The 25,706-nt window shown below is 40.5% G+C and overlaps 2 protein-coding genes across 4 annotated transcripts in view; one reads left to right on the top strand and one right to left on the bottom strand.

The window, feature by feature from the left end:
* TTLL5 (tubulin tyrosine ligase-like family member 5) overlaps positions 1 to 17,114 on the bottom strand; it is a 335,321-nt gene extending 318,207 nt beyond the window's left edge. For 2 of the 3 annotated variants that reach the window (XM_011981565.1, XM_011981566.1), the window contains exons 1-3: positions 16,850 to 17,114; positions 14,991 to 15,161; positions 8,632 to 8,738 (exon numbers count right to left, since the gene is read on the bottom strand). In XM_011981565.1, the coding sequence (XP_011836955.1) occupies positions 8,632 to 8,738; positions 14,991 to 15,064 (181 nt within the window). In that variant the 5' untranslated portion in view covers positions 15,065 to 15,161; positions 16,850 to 17,114. The remainder of the gene's footprint in view (positions 1 to 8,631; positions 8,739 to 14,990; positions 15,162 to 16,849) is intronic. The other variant, XM_011981567.1, reaches the window with a different exon arrangement.
* The window catches only part of LOC105540814 (chromosome unknown open reading frame, human C14orf1), a 17,260-nt gene continuing 8,589 nt past the window's right edge, over positions 17,036 to 25,706 (top strand). The window contains exons 1-3 of the mRNA XM_011981568.1: positions 17,036 to 17,454; positions 20,667 to 20,830; positions 23,215 to 23,305. Coding sequence (XP_011836958.1) covers positions 20,698 to 20,830; positions 23,215 to 23,305 — 224 coding nt within the window. The 5' untranslated portion in view covers positions 17,036 to 17,454; positions 20,667 to 20,697. The remainder of the gene's footprint in view (positions 17,455 to 20,666; positions 20,831 to 23,214; positions 23,306 to 25,706) is intronic.

The raw sequence follows: 25,706 nt of genomic DNA, 5'->3' as shown, positions 1-25,706 counted from the left end.
AAAATGAAAAACTATCCGGTCCTTTCATTATGATAACCACGATCACTAACATCACTTTTGCACATGAAAAGTCAAAGCATTATATCAGCTACACAGTGACTGCTAGAAATAAGGACTGAACCCAATTCTGTGCATGTTCTGCAGTGCTTGCCCCTCAGTGCCCAGCCACAGGGGAGGTGATCAGTAAGGTGTGTGAGAAAATAGAGAACAGTTACATGGGGAATGAGAGACAAGGGGGAATAATAACACATCTGGGCATGGTGGCTCATGCCTGTAATCCCAGTACGACGGGAGGCTAGAGCTGGAGGATTGCTTGAGACCAGGAGTTCAAGATCAGCCAGGGCAACACAGCGAGACCTTGTCACTACCAAAAAAAAAAAATTTTTTTTAATTAGCCAAGTGGAGGGGTGGGCACCTGTAGTCTTAGCTACTCAGGAGGCTGAGGTAGGAAGACTGCTTGAGCCCAAAAGTTCAAAGTTACAGTGAGCTATGATCACACCATTGCACTCTAGCCCAGGTGGCAGAGCAAGACCCTGTCTCTTAAAAAAAGAGAGAGAGATCAGCCTGGGAAACATGGTGAAACTCCATCTCTATTAAAAATACAAAATTTAGCCGGGCATGGTGGTGTGCACCTGTAGTCCCAGCTACTCGGGAGGCTGAGGCAGGAGGATCACCTGAGCCTTGAAAGGTTGAGGCTGCAGTGAGTCATGATCAGGCCACTGCACTCCAGCCTGAGTGACACAATGAGACCCTGTCTCAAAAAAAAAAAAGAGAAAGAGAGAGAGAAAGAGAATAAGTATGTCTCTAGAGTCAAACTAGGGTTCAAACCCTGGTTCTACTTCTTCCCTCTAGCCTTCAATAAATTGTTTAATTTCTCTATGATCAATTTCCTCACCTGTAAAATGGAATTGATAATAACAGCAGTTACTGCATATGGTAGTTGTAAGCACTAAATCAGTTAATATATGTAAAGCTACAAAACAATTATTCTACATAGCATAAATTATTTTTATATAGTAAAAAAATAAATACATAGTAAAACAGTCATTAGTATATGCACTGTGCATAATTAATGATATATTTTATATAGCAAATTAAAAAATTTAACTGGGCCAGGCATGGTGGCTCACGCCTGTAATCCCAGCACTTTGGGAGGCCAAGGTGGGAGGGCTGCGTGAGGCCAGCAATTTGAATCCAGCCTGAGCAACATAGGAGACCCTGTCTCTACAAAATAGAACTTAAAAAATTATCCAGACATGGTGGTGTATGTCTCTGGTCCCTGCTACTCAGGAGGCTGAGGCAAGAGGTTTGCTTCAGCCCAGGAGGTCAAGGCTGTACTAGTGAGCTGTAATCATGCCACTGCACTTCAGCGTGGGTGACAGAGCAAGACCCTGTTTCAGGAGGAAAAAAAAAAAAAGTAACATGCTATTATTATTATTTCTCCTACTCCTCCTAAGATAAAAGAAAAATACAACTGCCACCACACTCAGTGGCAAATCTGATTCTTACAGTATATAAGAAGCAGTGACAAGCCACTTCTAATCCATATCACCTAACTATAACCCAACTCAGATACATTGAACATGCTCCAAAAGAGTAGTGCGAGAAAAGAAGGGTGGAATGACAGAACGCAAACATCACTGCTGGAGATTTTCAGTTCATATATACTCTGTGTCCGGTAGTCCTCTGTGTGCAATAAGGCTGGTGGGTAGTATATTTTAGACTAGAGGTTATAAATTGGTGACCCAAGAACCAGACCCAGTCTGCAGATATGGTCTGTCTGTCACTCATGATGCTTTAAAATAAAATTAAATTAGTTGCTAGCCATTAAAAATTGGAAAAATTCATATAAAAATCTAGATTTCTGGGCTTCTCTTAAGAAACCTGGTAATGATGGTTATTTTTATGTGTCAACTTGACTGGGCCACAGGATGCCCAGATACCTGGATAACATTATTTATAGGTATCTGTCAAGGTATCTCCAGAAGAGATGAGCATTTAAATACAGGGACTGAATAAAGCAGATTGCCCTCCCAAATGTGAATGGGAATCATCTAATCCATTGAGGGCAAGAATAGATCAAAAGGGTGATTGATTGAGCTCCCTCTCTGACTGACTGGTTGAGCTGGGACATAGACCTTCTCTGCCCTCGACACCCCTGGTTCTCAGGAATTCAGACTCAGAGTGGAATCTATACCACTGGCTCTCTGACTCACAGGCTTTCAAACTGGACCACCAACTTCCCAGGGTCTCCAACTTGCAGATGGTAGATAATGGGACTTTTTAGCTTACATAATTACATATACCAATAACCTTATAACAACATTCATTCCTCCCTTCCCCCTCCCGGTCTCCTTGTATCCTATTGGTTCTATTTCTCTGGAGCACCCTGACAAACATGTACCTGGGCTTTCTCTCCCATAACAGGAACTCTGACTAACATGCCTAGGCTTTCTCACCCATGACAAGAGTCAAATGGAAGACTGCAACTGTAAACTGAAGATGCCCAACTGCCTAAGAAAGAACCACCTCATCCCATGTTTTCTTCTGTATAAAAACACGAGGCAGAGCACAGTCCTCCTTGACTACTAGCAAACTGCCAAATACCCTATTTCTAAGCCTCTTAACAAGCATCACATCGGTTCCACCACAGAAAAGACCATAGAATTTCCTCTTCTCCAACCACTCACATGTGCCCCTAGAGGCAACTTGAAGTGCTAGGACCCCTAGCAAGTTCCAGGACTGACCACAGCAGAGCAAATGAAAACAAACCAATAATCTAACTGTCAACACAGCCAAGTACCTAGAGAGTAGTGAAACGCCTTAAAGGGTTTAAACAAAAATAGCATGGGAAATCAGGATAAAGATAAAGCTGACATTTTTGACTTGTACAACACAAAAATAACTCCCTTAATGGCAACATAGTGTAGCTGTACCCTAGTATCAGAAAATTAGGTTACCTAGGATTAGGATTAGGATATCTGGGCTGTCGAATATGTGTGACTAATAGCACTTGAAATGTGACTAGTGGGACAAAGGAACTGAATTTTTAATTTTATTTAACTTTAGTTAAGTTAAATTTAAGAATGAATACTTGATTCAGTTACTGGAAATCCTATTTTAAACAATTTGCCTGTGGGGAGGGGAAAGAAACAATTGTGTATGTGAATTTACTTTTTCAACTATAAAAGTTATAAAATCTAAATATAGACCTAATATTTCCAATGAAAATTTTGCAGCAAATTGAGATGCTCTGTTATGTTAAAATATATACTAGATATAAAATATCTTATTTATTTATATTGAGTAAATGTGGAAATGATAATATTCTGGAAGATATTGGGTTAAATAAAATATATTAAAATTAATTCCACCTACCTGTTTCCTTTTACTTTTAAAAAGAATTTCCTACCAGAAAATTTCAAATCACATATATAGCTTGCATCATACATCTATTGCTAGTATATGCAAATACAAACTTACTAAATAAAAACATTCAGGAGCAAATTACAAAAACAAATGCTTCACTCTAAGAGAAGTTTACTTTAAGCTGAAAATACCTATGTTGTCTCTAAAATACAATCCCATTTACACATTTAAAGTACACACAATTTGGGGAAAAAAACAAGGTTATAATGAAAAAAAAAGCCACATTCCTGGAATATTTCACAAATAAAACATGAGAAATCATATTGTACCAAAAACATTAATAGTGAATTCAATGAAACATGTCATAAAGAGAAAAAACAAAGTTGGCATCTAACACGATGAGATCAACAGAAGGTAACTATTGCCCCAGATACACTTCTCAGGCGGATTTAACCACAGGCTTATGATCTGAACAGATCTGTGTCAGCTATTTAAGAGAGCCAAAAAGAAAAAAAAAGTTACAGACTGAGAGTATTTAACAATGCAGAAAACTGAAGCAGCAACTAGTAAAAGTCATTCAAATTGTTATTTTCATTAAGGAAGTTGAAGAAAATTATTAAGCCACAAGGAACTAGGAAAGATACAGAAAACTCAAAAACACAGAATTTGAGAAAAGTTTAGCGGTTTTTTCTTTAATCACAGGAATGTGTAAAGAAGAAGACTTATGGATCCTAAAAAATATTAATTGCTTAAATAGATGACATTGATGGATATTATTTTCCAATAAATGTTAGGTATTCTAAAAAAGAAGGGTCTGCCTATTGTCATAGAATACATCGATTACTTTATGTGACAAACAGACCAAAAGAAGTATGTTTGGGGGGAATATTTGTTTTTATCCACCTTTAAAATTTTGGTTCAAATCATATTTAGAGGGAGTTTCTCAGCAAGAGGTCTTCAGTTACTCAGCCTTCAGAGAACATGAATGAACCACATCCCTTTAAATGGTAACCTAGCAACTTGCTGAGGGGATTAGAACACAAGGATCCTTGGGGAGGAAGGTGGATTCAAATCCCAGAAGCAATGCTAACAGTCCTCTGAACTCCTGACCTATTAAGGGACAAGACAAAAGTCATTTATAAGTAGAACAGATCTTATTCAATCAGTAAAATAAGCAACCCAAGTCTCGAGCGCTTATTATGTGTCAGACATTAAATGATCTCATGTAATCCTCACAATATCATATTCTCTCCATTTTACTAATAATTTTACTAATAATGAAACTGGTTAAGATTTTACTAATAATGAAACTGGTTAAGAGAGTGTCAGTCACTTGCCCAAGACACAGCTAAGAAGTGCCAAAGCTGGGATTTGAACCAATGGCTGAGAACCCAAGTGTACACTCTTTCCACTACACCACAAGACAGTTCTGATCCACAGTGTTATAACCTTTGAAGATGGCTACAGACTACACCAGGGCTCAGAGTACTGCTTAAAATCCAAGAGGCACAGAGATAAGTGAAATTGATAATATACAAACAATGCAGAAGACAAGAGAAAGCAAAAGGTGGATTTTTAAAGTTGGGTCTTTAAAATTATCAACAAAGCCAGGTGCAAATTCTCATACCTATAATCCCCACACATTAGGAGACTGAGCTGGGAGGACTGCTTGAGGCCAGGAGTTCAAGACCAGCCTGGGCAATATAGTGAGACCCCCATCTCTACAAAAAGCTGTTTTTTTTTAATTAGCTAGCCATGGTGATGTACACCCACAGACCTAGCTACTCAGGAGGCTGGGGCAGGAGGACCACTTGAGCCCAGAAGTTTGAGGCTGCAGTTAGCTAGCGTTGCACCACTGCACTCCAGCATGGGTGACAGAGTGAGACTTTGTTGCTAAAAAAAATAAAATAAAAATGATCAATGAAATTGACAAACCTCTAGCTAGACTAAGGAAAAAAGAGAAAAGACTGAAATAAGTGAAAGTGGGGACATTATTACAGACCTTACAGAAAATAAAAGGATTATAAAAGAATACTATGAACAATTGTATGCAAACAAGTTAGATAAGCTAAATGAAATGGACAAATACTTAGAAACACATAAACTACCAAAACTGACTCAAGAAGAAATATAAAACATGAATAGACCTACAACAAGCAGAGGTTGAAGGGAACCCATTCTATGAGGCCAGCATTACCATGATACCAAAGTCAGACAAAGGCATCAGAAGAAAACTATAAATGTTCAACAAAATACTAGCAATTAGGCCAGGGGCAGTGGCTCATGCCTATAATCCCAGCACTTTGGGAGGCTGAGGCGAGCGGATCATGAGGTCAGGAGTTCAAAACCAGCCTGGCCAACATGGTGAAACCCCATCTCTACTAAAAATACCCGGGCATGGTGGCACACACCTATAATCCCAGCTACTCAGGAGGCTGAGGCAGAGAATTGCTTGAACCCGGGAGGTGGAGGTTGCAGTGAGCTGAGATTGCGCCACTGCACTCTAGTGTGGGTGACAGAGCAAGACTCCATCTTAAAAAAAATAAAATAAAATAAAATAAAATACTAGCAATTATACACTCTGACAAAGTGGGATTTATCTCAGGAATATAAGGGAGATTCAATACAAAAAGTCACTCAATGTAATGTACCACATTAACAGGATGAAGGGGGAAATAGCATTTCAGTTGATGTGGAAAAAGCATTTGACTAACACCTTTTTATGATAAAAACATACAAAAACTAGGAATAGAAGCAAACCTTCTCAACATGACAAAGGACATTTACGAAAAACCCACAGCTAATATCATATGCATAGAAAACAGAAAGCTTTCTTCCTATGATCAAAAACAAGACAAAGATGCCCTCTTTCTATTCAGCAGTGTACTAGAAATTCTAGCCAGAATAATTAGGGAAGAAAAAGAAATAAAAGGCATCCAGGTTGGACAGAGAACTAAAATTCTCTCTATGTGCAGATAACATATTATATGCAGACAAACCTAAACACAAAAACTATTAGAGCTAATAAATGAGTGCAGTAAGGTTTCAGGATACAAGATCAATATACAGAACTCAGTTGTATTTCTATATACTAGCAGTGAATAACCCAAAAATGAAATTGAGAAAACAATTCTATTTACAATAACATCAAAAAGAACAAAATATTTAGGAATAAATTTAACGAAGAGGGTACAAGACTTGTGCACAGAAAACTATAAAACCGTGATGAAAGAAATTAAAGAAGCCCCAAAAATTGGAAAGACATCCCATGTTCATAGAATACTTAACATCATTAAGATGGCAACACCCTCAGAAGTGATTATAGATTCAATGCACTCCCAATCAACATTCCAACAGCCATTTTTGAAGAAATGGAAAAGTTGATTCTAACCTTCATATGGAATTGCAAGGGACCCTGAATGGCCAGAGATCTTGAAAAAGAACTGTATGAGAGGACTTACAATCCCAATTTCAAAACTTAATACAAAGGTATGGTAATCAAAAGAGTGTGTTACTAGCATAAGGATAAATGTATAGTTCAATGAAATATTAAGAGTCCATAAGTAAACCCATACATCTGTGGTCTACTGACTTTCGACAATAGTGCCAAGACCATTCAGTGGGGAAAAGAATAGTCTCTTCAACTAATTGTGCTGAGACAACTGGATATCCAAATGCAAATGAATGAAGGTGAACCCTTACCTAACTCTACATTAAAAAATTAACTCAAAATGGATCAAAGACTATTTAGCCCTAACTATAAGAGCTTAAACTAAAAAACTCTTAGAAAAAAGCACAGGGATCATGACCTTGGGTTAGGCAATGATTTCTTAGATATGACACAAAGAATATAAGCAACAAAAGAAAATGGGTATCATCAAAACAAAAAACTTTCGCTCATGAAAGAGCACTAACAAGAGAGTGAAAGACAATTCACAGAGTAAGAATATTTGTAACATATATATGTTGTCTAACATCCATAACATACAAAACTCTTATAATTCAACAACAATAAAGACAATCCAATTTTAAAAATGTACAAAGGACTTGAATAGGCCTTTCTCCAGAGAAAATACAGAAATGGCCAAAAAGTACATAAAAAGATATTCAATGTCATTACTCATTAAGGAAATGCAAATCAAAACCACAGCCAGATACCACATCACATTCACCGGTATGGCTATAATCTAAGAAACAGAAAATAACAAATGTTAGTGAGGATGTGGAGAAACTGGAACCCCTATACATTGTCGATGGGAATTAAAACGGTGCAGCTGCTATGGAAAACAGTTTGACACGGAGTAAGTTAAACACAGAATTACCATATGACCTAGCAATTCCATTCCTGGGTATACCCCAAAGAATGAAGATAGGTGTCCAAACGCCTTTTCCATGAACATTCATAGCAGCATAAGTCACAACAGACAAAAAGTGGAAACAGGCCAGACACAGTGGCTCATGCATGTAACCAAGGCAGATTGCTTAAGGCCAGGAGTTTGAGACCAACATAGGCAACACAGTGAGACTCTGTATCTAAAAAATAAATAAATTTTTAAAATAAAATTTTAAAAAAAGGTGGAAACAAAAAAATGTACATCAACTGATGACTGGATAAACAAAATGTGGTCTATCATTGGAATGCATTCATTAGCATATACAATGGAATGTTATTCAGCTATAAGAAGGAATGAAGGACTGATATATACTCCAACATGGATGAATCTCGAAAACATTATGCTAAGTGAAAAGAAGCCCGCCAAAAAAGGCCACATATCACATGACTCCATTTATATAAAACATCTAGAATATGCGAATCTATAAAAATAGAAAATAGATGAGTGGTTGCCAGGGACTGGTGGTATGGGGGCTGGGAATACCTGCTTAATGGGTATCCACTGTACTTTGGGGATGATGATAATGTTCTGGAACTAGACAGTGGTGATGGCTGCACAACATTGTGAATGTACTAAAAAACAATGACTTGTACACTCTAAAATGGTTAAAATGGTAAATTTTGTTATGTGTATTTTACCACAATAAAAAAAATAAACACATGTACACATTATTCTGGGGGAAAAAAATCAGAGGAAAAACATAAGCAGAAAACAATTTAAGAAATTATAATATTTGAAGTATAACAACTCAATTGATTTTCCTCATGGCCAAGGCCCTTTCCCTATATATATGTCATATCAACTTCTTTAAGACAAGGATGTCCGGGCCATGCCCAGCTCCGTCCTCCGTGGGAGAGGTTATACCCACCTCCAATTACTCTAATATTGTTGTCCTTTGTAAGAATAGCGTCGGCATGGAATACCAAAACTGGAATTCTCCTACAGCCTCCAGTCCACATGATGCATGGATGATCCCTATAATGACAACAAAGTCTTCATTAATTTACAGCTCAAAATCCGAACTAACTGCTGATGCAGATTACTATGGTTTGTTGCTTCGCAAGTTTCCCCTTCCTTCTGGAATACAAATCCCAAATATCCTGTGGGAAATCACATCTCCCATTCTTAGTTGTGTGTTTAAAATTAACTCTATTTCTGGTCCAGGGATGGGCCTTGATTGGTTTCAGCCAATCAAGATATTTCATCATTCAGTATAGTTAGTGGTTCAGAGATAGGCACATAAACCAATTGGAGCCCATGAGTTTAAGGAGACATGTTCTGAGACTCTGAAAAAGCAATGGTTTCTTTCTCTTCTGTAATGGCTACAGATGATACCCTGTCTTCCTCTTGATGGTATAAGATGAGAATGAGAAGTCTGACATGTCAACAACCATTTTGTGACCTTGAGGGAAGAGCTTGTAGCTGTTGGTGAAGGAGAAAGTCAGCGGGAGGTTGACTGAAGAGATCCTGGGCATTAAAGTGGGAGTTTCAGAATCAAGATATGCCTGAATATGAGTGAACATATTCTCTTTATTACTTACAACCATTTGGATTATGTTGTAATCCTTTGCACACATCAAGAATCCTAACTGATGAGTTCACAATAATTTACATACTCCTTTTACACGCCATAGTCCATTTTCAAGCCAATTTGATGATGCATCCTAAGATTCTGAACTAGGAACTCTGAATACAAGCATCCCAATTAAAATCACGTATTTTAAAGGAAACCCATGCTAAATAGAACAACATATATTTTCCCCCAGTATAAAACCACAGGGGAGAAAAAGACTTCTGACTTTATTCTTTTTCCCTATCCTCGGGAAATCTCAGCTTAATTTTAGGCTGATGAATATTTACTCACAGATTAGGAAAATCTTCACCCTCATTAGGGCAGGGAGGTAGGAAGAGAAATAAAATTTAATGAACTGAGTCCCTACTATGTGCCAGGATTTAAACTAAGAGCTTCACATGTCACTTAATCCCCTTGCCCATACTATGAACTGAAGAAAAACTGTCTCAAGGTTAAGTAACCTGCCTAAGGTCATACAGCTGGTTAAGTAAGGGATGAGGTATTTGAACCCAACATCTGTATTCTTTCACTATTTGCTTCCCTAATCGCATTTCAGCAAAGTTCTGTATATTGGATACCTTGAATTCAATTATTTGGGAACTTAAACTGATCAGTTCCTTAAATGCAATCCAGTTGGCCAAGATTCACTCGACTCTTAAAAACTTACATAACCACATCCCTTAATAAAGGACATACCACAAATCTCAGGGCCAAGTCAGCCCCTCCCAATCCAACTTTAAAAAGATCCACACTCGGGCTGGACACGGTGGCTCACGCCTATAATCCCAGCACTTTGGGAGGCCGAGGCAGGCAAATCATGAGGTCAAGAGATCGAGACCATCCTGGCCAACATGGTGAAACCCCATCTCTAATAAAAATACAAAAATTAGCTGGGTGTGGTGGCATGTGACTGTAGTCCCAGCTACTCAGGGGGCTAAGGCAGGAGAATCAGTTGAACCCGAGAGGTGGAGGTTGCAGTGAGCCGAGATCGCGCCACTGCACTCCAACCTGCCAACAGAGCAAGATTCCATCTCAATTTAAAAAAAAAAAAAAAGATAAAAAGATTCACACCCTGAATGCACAGTTTGTCAGGTGCCCAATCTTAGGAGTGAGGCAGTCTTTAGACTTGGGACAAGCTGCCAACTGCTTTCTAGTGAAGAAAGCAAAGAACAGCACACCTAGTTCATTCCCCGTTTTCTAGAAATGGCATGTGGATGCTTATTGTTCTTGTTCTTTGACTTGGTGACAGTACCCACTTGTGAGAAACGGTGTTGATAGGGTACCTTTTTTAGCAAGAAGGATTTTTTCGTGGCTTGCTTGCTTCTTCATCGTTAACACCTGTAAAATGTGGGCATGAAGCCAGGCGATTCCTATGATCTCTTCCAACCTTCATTTTTCCACTACATTTCTAAATCAGCAAGTAGAGAAAAAAAACAGGCAGCCTAAACTATAAAGTCTCAGACAGGAACTCTGGAAACTATCCAAAGTTCTCTGTCAATCTAGCACTAGCTACCAACTGGCACCACTATGCCTTAGCATTTACAAACAATGGATTGCTGCTCCAATTTAAAAATGCCTGACAAGGGGAACACAATTAATGGGTACACAGCTGAGAAGAGCCCAGGCCCTAACTGTACTATCTGTGGAAAGCCAGGTCTCTAACAGAGAAATCTTTTCACTTCCAACCTATGGAAAGATAAAAGAGAGAGTAAACAGTAAGGTCAGCTAAAAAAAAAAAAAAAAGAAAAACTAAAGCAATATGTGAAATTGTCATAAAAAACATATTCCCACCAAGTGGCGCTAAAAGAAAAAAATTCAGAATGATTAGGAAACTGAAAATTGGGACTTCACATTTTCATTCACATCAGAAACTGGTATATATTAAAATTCACTTTCATAGGCATTAAAAACACAGGATTTGAACAATCACCAAAGCAGATCAGTTTCATGATTCACTTTATTGAAAGCCTAAAAACATTTTGGTTTTCTGGGAATAATTTCATGAGAAATAGACGTCACTCACTCCTGGGACCCAGCCTACATAACTCAAAGATGGAGCTGTAAGCAGCTTTTGCATTCTTGCTTCCAGGCTGTCTTCATACCATTACCACTATTAGAAATGCCTTCCCCACTTCTGTTTATCTAAGCCCACTCTCCAAGGCCTACTTGAAGTCTCACCACCTTCAGGCAGCCTTCCCCAGCTCCTTCAGCCCATTACAATACCTCCTTCTCTGAACTCCTATAGCACCCACTTTATAATTGATTGTTAATGATCCTTTTAACTGCCTTTTACAATAGCAATTAAAGTTGACATTTTTTCAGTTACCAAAGAAATCTTACATCACGTTCTTATATGAAAGTTTCTATATCTATATACAGAGTTGTATTTGGGATCCCCAAGCAAAATACAGAAAAATAGCCTCTTTACATTTTCTATTTGAAATAATACCATGCAAAACAAGGACTGCCTGGACAGTTTCTATTCCTGAAGTCCAGGATTGCAAGGAATTAATATTTTCACACGGCCTAGGGATCTGAGTAGATCTAACAGATGTCCATGGATATACATCTTTGGATCAAGCCAACATCTTCAGATGACTTACGGCCTTCAAACTTCTAAATCAACTTTTAAAATGTAAGCCTACTGCTTCAGGTGTGAACAAGATTGATTTAAGCTTCCTAATGTAAAAAATAAGTGTCTGATAGACAAGACATAAGCTGATAAAACAAGATTAACTGTTAAAAATTAACAGTAGAAGTCTGAAAGGAAGAAGTGGTCCATAAATTAGGATGGGAGAAGCGGGAAAATTATACCTTTATTTTCACTAACTTTTACTAGAAATTCAGTATTTCTTAATTATGAATATAGGCAATGAACCATGGTAATATTAGCATTATCTGTGCCTTTGACGTCATCTAAAATTACAGGGTTTTTTTTGTTTTGTTTTGTTTTGTTTGAGACGGAATTTCACTCTGTCGTCCAGGCTGGAGCACAGTGGCACGATCTTGGCTCACTGCAACCTCTGCCTCCCAGGTTCAAGCGATTATTCTGCCTCAGCCTCCCAATTAGCTGGGATTACAGCCGCTCGCAACCACACCCGGCTAATTTTTGTATTTTAGTAGAGACGGGGTTTCACCATATTGGCTAGGCTGGTCTTGAACTCCTGACTACAAGTGATCTGCCCACCTCGGCCTCCCAAAGTGCTGGGATTACAGGTGTGAGCCACTGCGCCTGGCCAATTACAGGTATTTTTATACCTTATTACAGGTGTTGTAGATATCTCAAAATATTACATTTGTCATTACTTCTAAGTTATAATAGTTTAAGACTCACCCCTAGATCACATGTGATCGTGGTCTTTCTATCATGATGAGGCTGGACAACAATTGGGCAACTCTCCTCCTAATAATCATTCAGTCACTAAATGATGACACCTCATACTGGTGGTCCAGACATCTATGCTGCTTCCCAGTACCCCCCATCTACAATTGTTAATCAAAGACCACCCTCCCAGTGTACTGATCTTACACAAACTAAACAAAAACAGTCTTCATGTTGTTGTCTTTAGAACACAAAATTTAACTTTCCCAGATTTTAAATGATCTTATTTAATGTATTAGTAAAACAGCACATATTACTATGTTACAAATGTGTTTTAATAACTGCATTTGAATGTAATTAGTACTCTTTGTAATGATATATATTTTATTTTAAGCCTTAAAAATATTATTCTGGTAAGGAATCCATGTCATAAAAAAGTTGACAACTCTGATCTAAGGTAACGTAAAGTATAAAGCCTTCATTTATTCCTTCATTTCATTATTCAGTCAGCAAGAATTTACTAAGTACCTACTATAATATTAGGTCAAACTACCTGCAATCATCAGTATTTGACTGTTTCTGACCAACCAAAATGGCAGTTTCATATAGTTCAATCTAACATTTGTCAGGCCCAATCTGTAAGCCCACTAATAAGAGAGACAGTAATGGAGTAAAAGAGCAACCTTTAAAGAGGGGAAAGACTGACACTTGCAGCAGAAGTTAAAAGTTTTATGAAATGGGTAAGAGGCAGCACACTGAAAGCAAAGTCAGAAAAAGACAAAGTAACCAGAGGGAATTATCCCTTTAATTATCCTGAACAAGAATGACCCAAATATACTTTCAAATCTCTATTCGTTTCTATGACCTAACACTGATAAGAAATGTTTCCTCAAAGCTTTCTTAATGCTTCAACAATTTTCTTCAAATTACAATAACAAGTAATCTTCTATCTTATAAGAAGCCCACCATAAATTCAATATTAAAACCAGTAAGAATGATGCCTTACATTTGTATGGCACTTACAAAGTAATTTCACATACATTATTCTATTTGAGTCTAACCAGATCCCTACAAAATAGTCTGGGAGATATTATCTCTATTTTTCAGGTTACACAGTACACACATATCCAAAAGGACTCAGGGAGAATCTTAAAAATGAATTTTACCTTTAAATCAGATTCTCTCTTTACTCTGTGTCAAGTAATAATTAAAGGAGGCAGAAGAGCAAAGTGATCAAAATCCAGAAAAGCTAAGTCCAAATCTCAATGCATCACTTACGCTTGATGCATCACTGAGGAAATTTCCTGATTAAAAAAAGTGAAAAAAAAAGTGAAAAAAATTTCCTGAGTTTAAAGAAGTGTAAATAATAACACCTTCAGATTTAAAAATATGTAAGATATAGATAAGATAAAGCCTTTATCATCATCTGTAATAGCTATATTTATCATTATCATTCTTTTTTTTTTTTTTTTTTTTTGAGATGGAGGTTCGCTCTTGTCAGCCGGGCTGAAATGCAGTGGTACAATCTCAGCTCACTGCAACCTCCACCTCCTGGGTTCAAGCCATTCTCCTGCCTCAGCCTCCTGAGTAGCTGAGATTACAGACACCCACCACCACACTCAGCTAATTTTTGTTTTTTTAGTAGAGATGGGGTTTCACCATGTTGGCCAGGATGGTCTTGAACTCCTGACCTCAGGTGATCCACTCACCTAGGCTACCCAAAGTACTGGAATTATAGGCGTAAGCCAACACGCCTGGCTATTATCATTCATTCTTATTGTGATGATCCATTAATCATGAAACTGGACTCTTAACTAAAAGAACTCAGGAAAGCAATGTGGTTCAATTGATGCAGCACAGGCCACAGAACTCTAACATCCTGTCTCAGAGTTACTATGGTAAGTTACCTGACCTCTCTATATTACCATCATTTTATCATTGTAAAGGCTTTTGAGAAAATTAGCAAATGTAACTAGTGTCACAGAGTTTGGACATGCTTTTCTTCAATACTGAAACATTTCAAAATCTTCTATGTTGGGAGCTCTGAGCAAGAGTTCATTCACCAAGAGCTACTACCTGCATTTCATAACATTTAGAGCTGATGTTCGCTTATGAGCCCAGAAAGAGAGCCTTATCTCATTTCTCATAGCTGATTGGGACTGAATAATAAGACCTTAAATGACACTATGGATAGAAGCTAAAACCGGAGTTAGATAATCCCCAAGGAATGACACTAGATAAAAGAGTATATAGGTAAAAGAGAAGAGTATATAAGAGTATACAAGTAAAAGAGTATAAAGCACAGGTCAAAAGCAGGCTTGCTATTACTTACTCTTGACTTATGACCTCCTCATCCTCTGAGGATGATGCTGTTTCCTCCAGGTCCCGGGCCATCACGACTGGCATTTCCTTTAGGGTTTGTCATGCAGTCAGCAGACGGGGGCCTCAGAGACCTTTCCTAGCAGATTCACTGGATCAAGCCTAATTTGGATGGCACAAATTCCTGCAAGAAATCAAGTTGATCAGATCAACTGACCTGAAACACAATGCAGTTGTCTATTTATTGGTTATTGCTGGTAATCTAAGTAATGAGAATGACTATATTCCTCAATAGTGCTCAACCTCTAGAAGTTTATCTTCCATAACAGTGCCTCGATATGCCACAAAAGTCAAGATTTTTTTCAAACATACTGTCTGTGCTCTATATATTTGAAGAGCTGTTACTAAGTTTGAGTTTCTCATTATTTACTAAATCGAATATGCACCAAAAGGATAGACTCTTCACTTTCAGGGCAGTCTGAGGCAGGTGACTGATTCCGTAAAACATATATTCCTTGCTAGACAAACCTGGCCTGGGTTAAAAATAAATAAATAAAAACTCAAGGTTTAAGACCCTTGCAGGTCGGGCAGGGTGGCTCACACCTGTAATCCCAGCACTTTGGGAGGCCAAGGTGGGCGGATCACCTCAGGTTGGGAGTTCGAGACCGGCCTGACCAACATGGAGAAACCCCATCTTTACTAAAAAATATAAATAAATAAATAAATAAATAAAATTAGCCGGGTATGTTGGCTCATTCCTGTAATCCCAGATACTCGGGAGGCTTAGGCAGGAGAATCGCTTGAACCCGGGAGGCGGAGGTTGCAGTGAGCCGAGATCGCGCCATTGCACTCCAGCCTGGGCAACAAGAGCGAAAACTCCGTCTCCAAAAAAAAAAAAAAAAAAAAAACCTTGAAAATATTTATTTAGACTCTATGACAAGCACTCTGACAAGATGCCATCATGTTTCCCGTAAAATAAATTCAACAATGAACCGAAAGATGAATATATTCTCTTGAATATATTCCATATATTCTATTTATTCCATATATTCTATTTATAGTCCATATAAATAGTTGGGGGGGAGGGGGGAATGCCCTTCCACTCTTAAAAATTATTCTTCCTTACTAAAAATCACAAACTTTGATATGACTCTCAAATAGACAATAAAATTGGAAAATTTCCAACACCGCATTTCTAACTTAAAATATTTTTTCCAAAGTAAAAAAGTACATGGTCGTTTTGTGTGTCAGAAGAAGAAATAGGAACTACAAATAAAGAAAAGGAATATGTTTAAATGACCATAATCCCATTACTCAGCGATAATTACTTGCTGTCAATCCTTCTTAACTTTTCCATACATTCATAAATACGATGAGACTGTAAATCAGACACAAAACAAAAAACCGACCCCGATAATGATCTTCGGCGCAATGGGCAATGTCTAATGACTTCAATGGCTTTCTTCAGGGGATTCTCAAGGGGGATTTCTTGATCTTTCCCAAAATGTTGGGAAGTCCTTTAAGTTTAAACAAAACCTCTAAACGGGAAGGGATGCCAACCTTTCCTAGGCTGCCTGCAGAGCGGGGAGAAACAGGTCGATCGGAAGATTAAAGACATTCGCCTAAGAACACTCCTCGCCCTAAAGGAATCTGCTTCTCAGCCCCAACCCCAGCTCACCCCAATTCCACGGAGGTCCGCAGATGCTCCCCCCGGAAAGGACAGGACGACTCCGCTGCCGCGAATCAACGCGGCGCGCCCGGAAGCCAACAGCTACTCCCCGGCTCTGAGCGGGAAGTGCGGCGGCCAGCTGCAGCCTGGACCCGGGAACGCTCCTCCCTAGGGTAGGGATGCGCGCTGGCGCAGGCTTTTACCTGTCTCATCTTCCCGTGGTTCGGGGCGAGTAGGCGTGGACCGCGCTCTGCGCCTACCTCCCTCTTCCTTCCCCAGCAAGGCTCAGGGCAGCCGCCGACGGCGCTTCCCCGGTTACTACAACAACCAACAAGCAACCGCCCGCTGGGAGCCACTGCGCAGGCGCTGATAACGCTCAGCTGCGGACGCGGGCGAATGTCGTCACCGCCGCGCAGCGCGGGCGCAGAGCCCTGCCCTCAGCAGAAAGTCTTATTATTATTTTTTTTTCCGCTGTTTTTTTCTCCGCCCCTAAGAGGTTGACTCCAAACCCGGAGTTCCGCTAGGTCCAACAGGAGGGTTTACGGCGTGAGCGGCGTACCTGGGGAGAGGGTTAGGCAGCGGCAACCGCTGATTGGCAGTAAAGGGGTTCACTCCCCATCTCCTGCTCGGGCAAAACCGGGACAGCCAATCAGAGAGAGGACTAAAGGAAACGACCCAATCCTGGAGCAGGGCTGAGGGAGGGGGTGGGGACAAATGGCTCAGGTGGACTCTGGGCTGGAGCTGTCCTGGGGGAGCTTGTTTGCGGCGGCTGCTGCTGCCACTGCTGTGCTGGGGGTCCGGTCGCCAGGTAAGGAGAATATGGGGGAGAAGAGGGATGTAGGTGTCTGTGTTGCTTCTGATTGAGAGGATCGGAGAATCTGGAAAAATAGAGGTGAGATAGAAGGAAGATACCTGGAAGGCAACCTTTTGGGGGGAAAAGGGTTCGAGAGGCGATGACAAGGGGGAGCTAGGAAGATGGAGAAGGCTGGTGAATTCAAGGAAAGAAGGAATGGATGAGCGAATGAGCAGCCACTATAAGCCTAGCACTGTACAAAGAGCCTTCACTTTTTCTCATATGATTCTTACAATAACCCTTCGGGTTGATATTTCTATCTCCATTTTGCAGATGAGGAAACCGAGACTGAAAAGTGTAAATGACTTGCCCAGGGTCACACAGCTACTAAGTGGTAGGGCCAAGATAAGAATCCCTCTCTCCTGATTAAGTTTTAACAGCACACCTATGCTGGGCTGGGCTGGGTTGGGCTTGGCTGGGCTGGGCCAGGGCCAGGACAAAATTTGGAAATAGATGTTATATACACTCTAGGAGGCCCTAAAGCTTTAGGGAAATTAGGTTGAGAAATTGGCAGAGCAATTCAGAAGTACTCAGGTTCTGTCCTCATCAGCTATCTGTTGGGATTTCTAAGAGCTTCTGTGAAATGGAAGGCGTACTTGTGCAGAAAAGTGGAGAGGTGCATTCATGCAGCCTTTCTAAACCCCGGAGGAGTCTCCTCTTGAGAGAGGGTGAGAGAATAAAGAGGATAGGTGGATCTTGGCCCAAGTGATAATGGCCTATGATATCCAGTAGACCCTCAGTCTCTGACAGAGACCACCTTTGTGATCAGCTCTCCCTGAAGGGTTCATCAATTCACCCTTCCTTCTCTAGATCTCTTTATTGCTTTTTTTTTGGGGGGGCGGGGGCGGTGTTTCACACTGTCTTGGACCATTGCTGACTTTAATATCTATCTCACTGGGTAGCATAGAACAATACCGAAATTTATATTGCCAAAGTGACAAAGAAAGCCTGTTAGTTTATTACCACTTCAGGCCCAAGAGGTTAACCTGACAAGAGATAAACCATGGACTGAGAAAATAGTGATGAGGATGGGAAAAAGTCATTCCATTATTAGATTATTTATCTATTTTGGTTTTATTTAAATCAGACTAACTGAAATTACTACTCAACAAGAGTTGATCTAAGCCTTAAAAAAATAAAAGTCTGGGTGCTGTAGCTCACACCTGTAATCCCAGCACTTTGGGAGGCGAGGCCAAGGTGAGTGGATCACTTGAGCCCAAGTGGAGAGGTTGAGGTGGGAAGATCACTTAAGCCTTTGATTTCGAGGCTGCAATGAGCCATGACCACGCCACTGCACTCCAGCCTGTGTGACAGAGCAAGACCCTGTCTCAAAATAATAATAATAATAATAATAAATTTAAAAATAAAAAGTATGTAATCTAATTGTATTTTCTATACAACTTGAAGACAGAAGAGGATATGGTATGCTTTTCTTAATCAAAAAATGGGAACTTCATTAAAGTAGTCTCAAACAGTGAGGTAGCACTGTTGGTAGCAGCAGTCCAACAGACCATGATTCTTATCTCAGCTCTGCTGACTTTGCTGTGTGACCTTAAGAAACTTGTTTAACCTCTCCGTTCCAACCCTCATCTGTAAGATGGAAATATTAATAGTGCCTGCCTACCTCATTGTGAAGATTAAATGGTAATATGTGTTAGGTGCTTGGCACAGTTCATGGTGTAAGTGAACTGTGACCTATTATTATCTTGCAGCCCAACACCAAGATTGCTGTTTCCTTCACTATATAATTTTCTTACTAGTCCTAAAGTCACACGTTAACTTAAACAGGCACAATTTATAAATTTGGAAAAAGAAAAGAGGCTTTATCTCTTGCAAAGGGTTACAGCCACCCAACAGGGAAGAGTGCCTCCCACTAAGATCAGAGACAGGTGCTTTGAAGGAGAAGGGTTTGGGGTAGAGCTTTATGCTGAACAGGTTGGCTAAACATACATGTTCAACAGCTTACAGGAGGAACTATGAATATTCCTGAAGGTGGTCCTGACATGTGCATATTGAACAATCATGTGTAACCACATATGACCCCTGTTCACTTTGGAGTAGAGACCTAACATTTAAGTCTATCACACCTAGGCTCTATGCGTCAAAAAGTCTTTTCAGGACACCAAGACACTCAAGTGTGTGATCTTGCTAAACTGGCCAGGAGCAGTCCACGGTTGGTGGTCTTATCTGGAGAAAGTTACTAAAATCAGTCTCTTGTCCAATCAAAGGTGTAGTTATAACTGGTGGAATAGGGGTCATGTAGTCAGCCTCTGTGAGCTGGATGAGCTGTAATTGTTTTAATATTGCTTATCTCAAGCCAGTGCTTGTCTAGCTGCTGGAGAAAAAAAACCTTGTGGCAGAATATAAGTTTTATTCTTTAAATGTGGGAGTGTGTGACTTAACCCTTGCCTGGCATGGCCTTAGGTCTTGTTTATAATTTGGTACCTTATTGCACAAAGAACTGTTCTGTCATTCTTATGATCTCTATTTTAACTTTAATGCTGGTAAGTTGCTGTCTCTAAACCTGAAAAAGGAAGGGATATAGCAGGGCATGTGAGACCTCCCATCTCGTCATGGCCATGGGCTCAGTTTTAAGATTTTTCTGGGGTCCCCTAGGCCAAGAGGGCCTCTGTTCAGTCCATGGTGGGCTTAGGATTTTATTTTGAGTTGACACACAGCAGTTTATTTTTAACTTTTAGATTGTTCTTCTAGTTTATGGAGCATAGTATACCTGAGAACCAGAGTCCAGAAAACCTAGGGATGTAAATAGTGACCTCACACCGTAAGTCCCACTCAAATGTATAAAGTTCCATAGGCTTGGAAAAATCTGTCATCAATAGCCTGGCAGGTGTCTGTGAGTATAGTTATAATCACCCTTGAGCTACTTGCATTACAAAGGAATGGCATGAAAACGTGAAGGTATAGAAGTAAAGATAGAGGACTGATTCCAACCCAGAAAAAGGAGCTCTGATTTAGGGTAATATTTTGCAGAAATTGCTTAGACAAAGACAAGTACTGTGCCACTTATTGCAAAGTATACTGTTCATTCACCACTATTAGTGTGACTAAATATCTTTTTTTGGCCTGCTTCATTCTTCCTCCCTTCCTGCTTATGGTTAACATAGACTGGCCCTCATTGTCTCATGTCCTCTGCCTTTGTTTCCAAGGCAAAAAGCCCTCCCACATTTGAGGGGAGTCATGAGCCGTTTCCTGAATGTGTTAAGAAGTTGGCTGGTTATGGTGTCCATCATAGCCATGGGGAACACTCTGCAGAGCTTCCGAGACCACACCTTTCTCTATGAAAAGCTGTACACTGGCAAGCCAAACCTTGGTAAGAAATCAAAGAATTTCTGCATCCTTTGTAGGACTGGCCCTATGCTCTGGTTCTCAAACCAGGCTGTACATCAGAATAACCTAGCAAACTTCAACAAACACAGGTACCCATTTCCCTCACCAAACCTATTTATTGAACCTGGGTGGAGCTCAGGAATCCAGTTGCTAAAAAACTTCCCAGACAATTGTGATGCTGCCTTAGCTAGCCTTTGGCAGCCACTGGAGTAATAGACTTTCTGGTGAGCACTTGACCCTTTTTCCCCCAAGCTTCTCTGCATACTTTTCGTTCATTTTACACTACCCTGGGCAATTCGTGTATTTAAAAAAAAAAAAGAGAGAAAGAAAAAGAAAGCATTATAAGGGCAAGTGAGGAAATAGACTTACTTGGTGACTCTGTGATGCCTCACTAGAAAGCCATAAAGAAGCTTTACATATATCTCAAAGCCCTCTTCAGAATCAAGTTAGGGCTTACGTGACTCATATTCCATGTTACAGATGGAGAGTTATTAATTCAAGGTCTTCCCATGACATAGTCCCTGAGAAAATATTTAAAATCCCTTCCAGTTGGTCTCCCAAAATGAAACTTAAGAAGGCCCATGGCAGCCTTTCCTGGCTTCCTGAGCCTCTCTGCTGAGAGTGTTTGTCCGTTTCAGCTTGCACTTCATCACGCTGGTGTGTGGGGTAGTTTAAGCTGCAGCACTGTTTCACAGCAGATGACAATTCTGTGTCACATTTATAGCTAACCCAGATTCAGGCTCTGACCTAGCTCGTTTTTCTGCAGTGTCTGAGTATAAAATGAAATTAAGTAGGCTAAGGCTCATTTTAAGCAAAGCTCAAATATAATGAGAGTAAAGAACCTGGGAAAGTGAGCAGAATAATTCCATCTTTTCACCTTCAAATGCTGCCCTCAGGTGGTCATGGAACCCTATATAGATTCACGGATTTTTAGAGGTCATCTGGTCTAGCCCTTTGAGTTTAAAGTTGAGGCAAAGAAGTCCAGAGGTCATGTGACTTAAGGGCATATAGCTGAGCAGAACTCTGTGTGTGTGTGTGTGTGTGTGTGTGTGTGTATGTGTGTGTGTTCAGCCAGCACAGAAGTTGAAGCTGCCATCTCCCTTGTGATCTAGGGGCCTTCATGGTACTCTTCTGAACGTGGCAGTGCTCTAAAGTGTCCCACAGAATTTCACCCTCGTACCTAATCGGGTTAGGGCTGGTTGAGTACTCTTAACTAGAGAAAAGTCCTCAGTCTTCTCATAAGAAAAGCTGTCAAATTGGTTTATATAGAAGGTAGCTATCCAGGGCGAATGCTAGATATTTGGTTGGCATACGGAATCTTTTCTCACTACCATCTAATGGTCTGCAGTATTCTGAATTTGGGAGAGCTGTCTGGTTTTCCAAAGGCTGGAAAACTCCTTAAAGCCCAAGTAAACATTAGTAGACCTTTCAGTTGTCAATTTTGTCCCTTAAAAGTTATCTTATTCAGCAGGCAGTAGACCAGCAAAGGAAGTATCTTCCACTGTTTTGGCATCCCTGAGCCACTGGATGCCTTAGCTCAATGGTTTTGCATTGAAATCATCCAAGCGGGGAGTTTCTAGAAAATACTTATGCCTGGGGCCCTCCTCCAGAGAATACATATAGTTGGTCTGGTACCCAGGCCTTGTAATTTTATAAAACTGCTTCAGTTGACTGTAATAAATGTCCAGAGTCAAGAAGAACCACTGTTATGGTGGAATATGGCCCATACTTTCAGGGCAAGATACTTAATATAGCAATGTCAGAACAAAGCTACCAAGAGCAGGGTGCCCCCAGCAAGCAACAAAGAAACAGTGCTTTGTCCCACTGCCATGCATACAGGAAACCAGCCTGGTATTGGTTCATCCAACAACATAGATCTGGATGCAGGAAGAGACCCAAGCACTCACATATGTTAAAGACCATATGTGGGCATCTAAATTGGTCCCCAGTATCTCTGAGTTCTCTCCTGGATCAGCCTTGAAAGTCTACTGGCCTCCTGGGCATCTTGTATTTCCAGATCAGTCTCTACAACATTCCCCAAAACCTGTCCTGATCCAGACTATCTTGGCTTTCAGGACAGAAGGGGTAAATTACTATATCTAGGAGTTATTTGCCTAACTGGGCTTTTTGTGGGTTTTCACTCTTGGAACTTGCCTTCCAACTGTAGACATTCGAAGAGAATCTGAGAAGTTCTCATTCTGGAATTCCTTCTAGTTCCCATGTTGCCACCAGGACCTCCATCCTGCCAGCCACAGAGAGGTCAGGTCCAGCTCCCTACCTCCCATGAACCACCAGTGAAGTAGGAGGAGTTTGGAAGGAACCCCAAACCTCCCCTTCTCAACACTCTTGCTTTTTTCTGCTACACAGTGAATGGCCTCCAAGCTCGGACCTTTGGGATCTGGACGCTGCTCTCATCGGTGATTCGCTGCCTCTGTGCCATTGACATTCACAACAAGACGTATGTAAGGGAAGGAAGAGCTTTAGCATCCTTTTGTTGGAAATCAGATGTGAGGCATACCTGTTACTTTGAGTAATGGGAACCGTTAATCATTTTAATGCATTAGCTTAGAATGTGGATAATAAAATACTCATAGGTTACATTCCCTCCAAGCCTAGAAAACATGATAGACCTAACAGGTCTTCATTAAAGTCTGAAAAGTCTCTGGAACTGACATAGCAAACTGGCAGGCCATTATCCAGTGGCCTGCATCGTGCCCCTCCACTTCTTTACGAAAGAATCAGCCTTTCTTCTACTGAAGAGGTAGAGTGGTGTGCTCTTTTTAGAGTAGCCACCCACACTTACCTTTCTCACATTCCTCCTTAAGAAGCAGAAATGAACAGAAATCACGATCCATGAAAAAAGAGGAACCCACAAGTAAACCGTTGTATGTGTATGCAGCGTCAGCAGGTGAGGGTGAAAGAGAAGCTAGGGCTCCTGAATTCTACCTGTCTTGGGTACTCAAACAGACCAGGGTGGAACAATTGCAGGCAATCAGAAGCCGTAACCGGCTCTGGCCACTGGAGGGGGCTCGAGCTTTCTTCCCAGCAAGAGTCATCATCACAATCTAGGTGGAAACAGTTTGTTCAGGTCACCAAGGGAGGCTATCAGAATGCCAGCTTCACATTAAGATGTTTTTCTGTCTTATCCAGGCTCTTGGCATCTGGGGAAAACAGGGGGTGGTAATATTTATTGACCTCCTCTTATTATGCCAAGCTTTTATCTACATGATCTTGATTAAGTCTCTTCTTAGCAGCCCTGGAGGTCATGATTTTAACTCCTGATTTTGCACATCTAAATATTAGAGATCCAATTAGTTTAAAGAAAGACTGATTTACGTGAGATTTGAAGCAAGTCTATTAGCCCTTTGATCTCTTCAACCTTATTATTTTTTTTTTCCAAACTTGAAACTACAGTTTACTTGTCCTAGACTGACACATACTTTTGGAAGCAGTGTGTTTAGTTCTGGCTGCAGTTTTGTTGGTAACTAGCTTTGCAGTAGCAAGTCCATTATTCACCTTGCTTGCACCTTGGCCTCTTCATCCATAAAATGAGAATAGATATCTGTTCTACCTCTCAGGGTGACTAAGAGGAAGGGAGGATTGAATAATCATTTTAAAGACCTGTACCATGATGAAGAATTGCTGATGAGTATAAGGGATATCTCTTTTGCTTGTTGTGCTTTTGAAGTGAGCAAAGACAACCCAGACCTATCTTTTTTTTTTTTTTTTTTTTTTTTGAGACAGAGTCTTGCTCTGTCAGCCAAGCTGGAGTACAGTGGCACAATCTCAGCTCCTTGCAGCCTCCACCTCCTGAGTTCAAGCCATTCTTCTGCCTCAGGCTCCCCAATAGCTGGGATTACAGGCACGCACCTCCACGCCCAGCTAATTTTTGTATTTTTAGTAGAGACAGGGTCTCACCATGTTGGCCAGGCTGATCTCGAACTCCTGACCTCGTGATCTGCCTACCTCGGCTCCCAAAGTGCTGGGATTACAGGCTTGAGCCACCATGCCTGGCCTAACCCTGACTCATCTTTATCTCAGTTACCATTTACTTTCCCCTCTGCCCACACAGGACAGCTGCAAATGCTGACTCCTGTTTCCAGCCCTTTCTAGCCTAGGACTTTGATCCATTCACTTCTGATATGCATTCTGATCCTATTCCCTCCCTAACTGGAGACTGAAAGTCAACACACATACATACCTGTTTCCAAATGGGCCAGGCACGGTGGCTCCCACCTGTAATCCCAGCACTTTGGGAGGCCAAGGCGGGCAGATCAATCACTTGAGGCCGGGAGTTCGAGACCAGCCTGGCCAACTTGGCGAAACCCCATCTCTACTAAAAATACAAAAATTAGCTGGGCGTGGTGGCATGCACCTGTAGTCCCAACTACTCTGGGAGGCTGAGGCAGGAGAATTGCTTGAACCCAAGAAGCGGAGGTTGCAGTGAGCCGAGATTGTGTCACTGCACTCCAGCCTGAGAGACAGAGCAAGAGTCTGCCTCAAAAAAAAAAAAAAAAGTATAAAAACATGCACAGGAGAGATACGAATCAAATGTAAGATACCAGTTACTTGTAGGGATGAGGGAGAACAGGCTCAGAGCAGGATAAGGATACACAGGATGCTTTAACTCTACTCTGTAAGTTTGTATTTCTTAGCAAAGAGTCTCTGAAACGAAGTCTCAAGAGGTTAAGATCTGAGGGAGCTGGGTGTTGGTTGCATTGGTGTTCATTACAGTGTTCGGTAAATTTTTTGTATGTTTGAAGTATTTCATAATTTAAAAAAATTTTATACCTAAAAAAAAGATGTCAGCAACCAAAGTGGTCAGTCACCTAGTAGCCTGTCTCTTCCCTACCTTATAG

Source organism: Mandrillus leucophaeus, unplaced genomic scaffold, assembly GCF_000951045.1.
Source record: "Mandrillus leucophaeus isolate KB7577 unplaced genomic scaffold, Mleu.le_1.0 Scaffold228, whole genome shotgun sequence".
Taxonomy (NCBI): Eukaryota; Metazoa; Chordata; class Mammalia; order Primates; family Cercopithecidae; genus Mandrillus; species Mandrillus leucophaeus.
The sequence above is the reverse complement of the archived record's forward strand: the minus strand, read 5'-3'. Positions and strand labels throughout refer to the sequence as shown.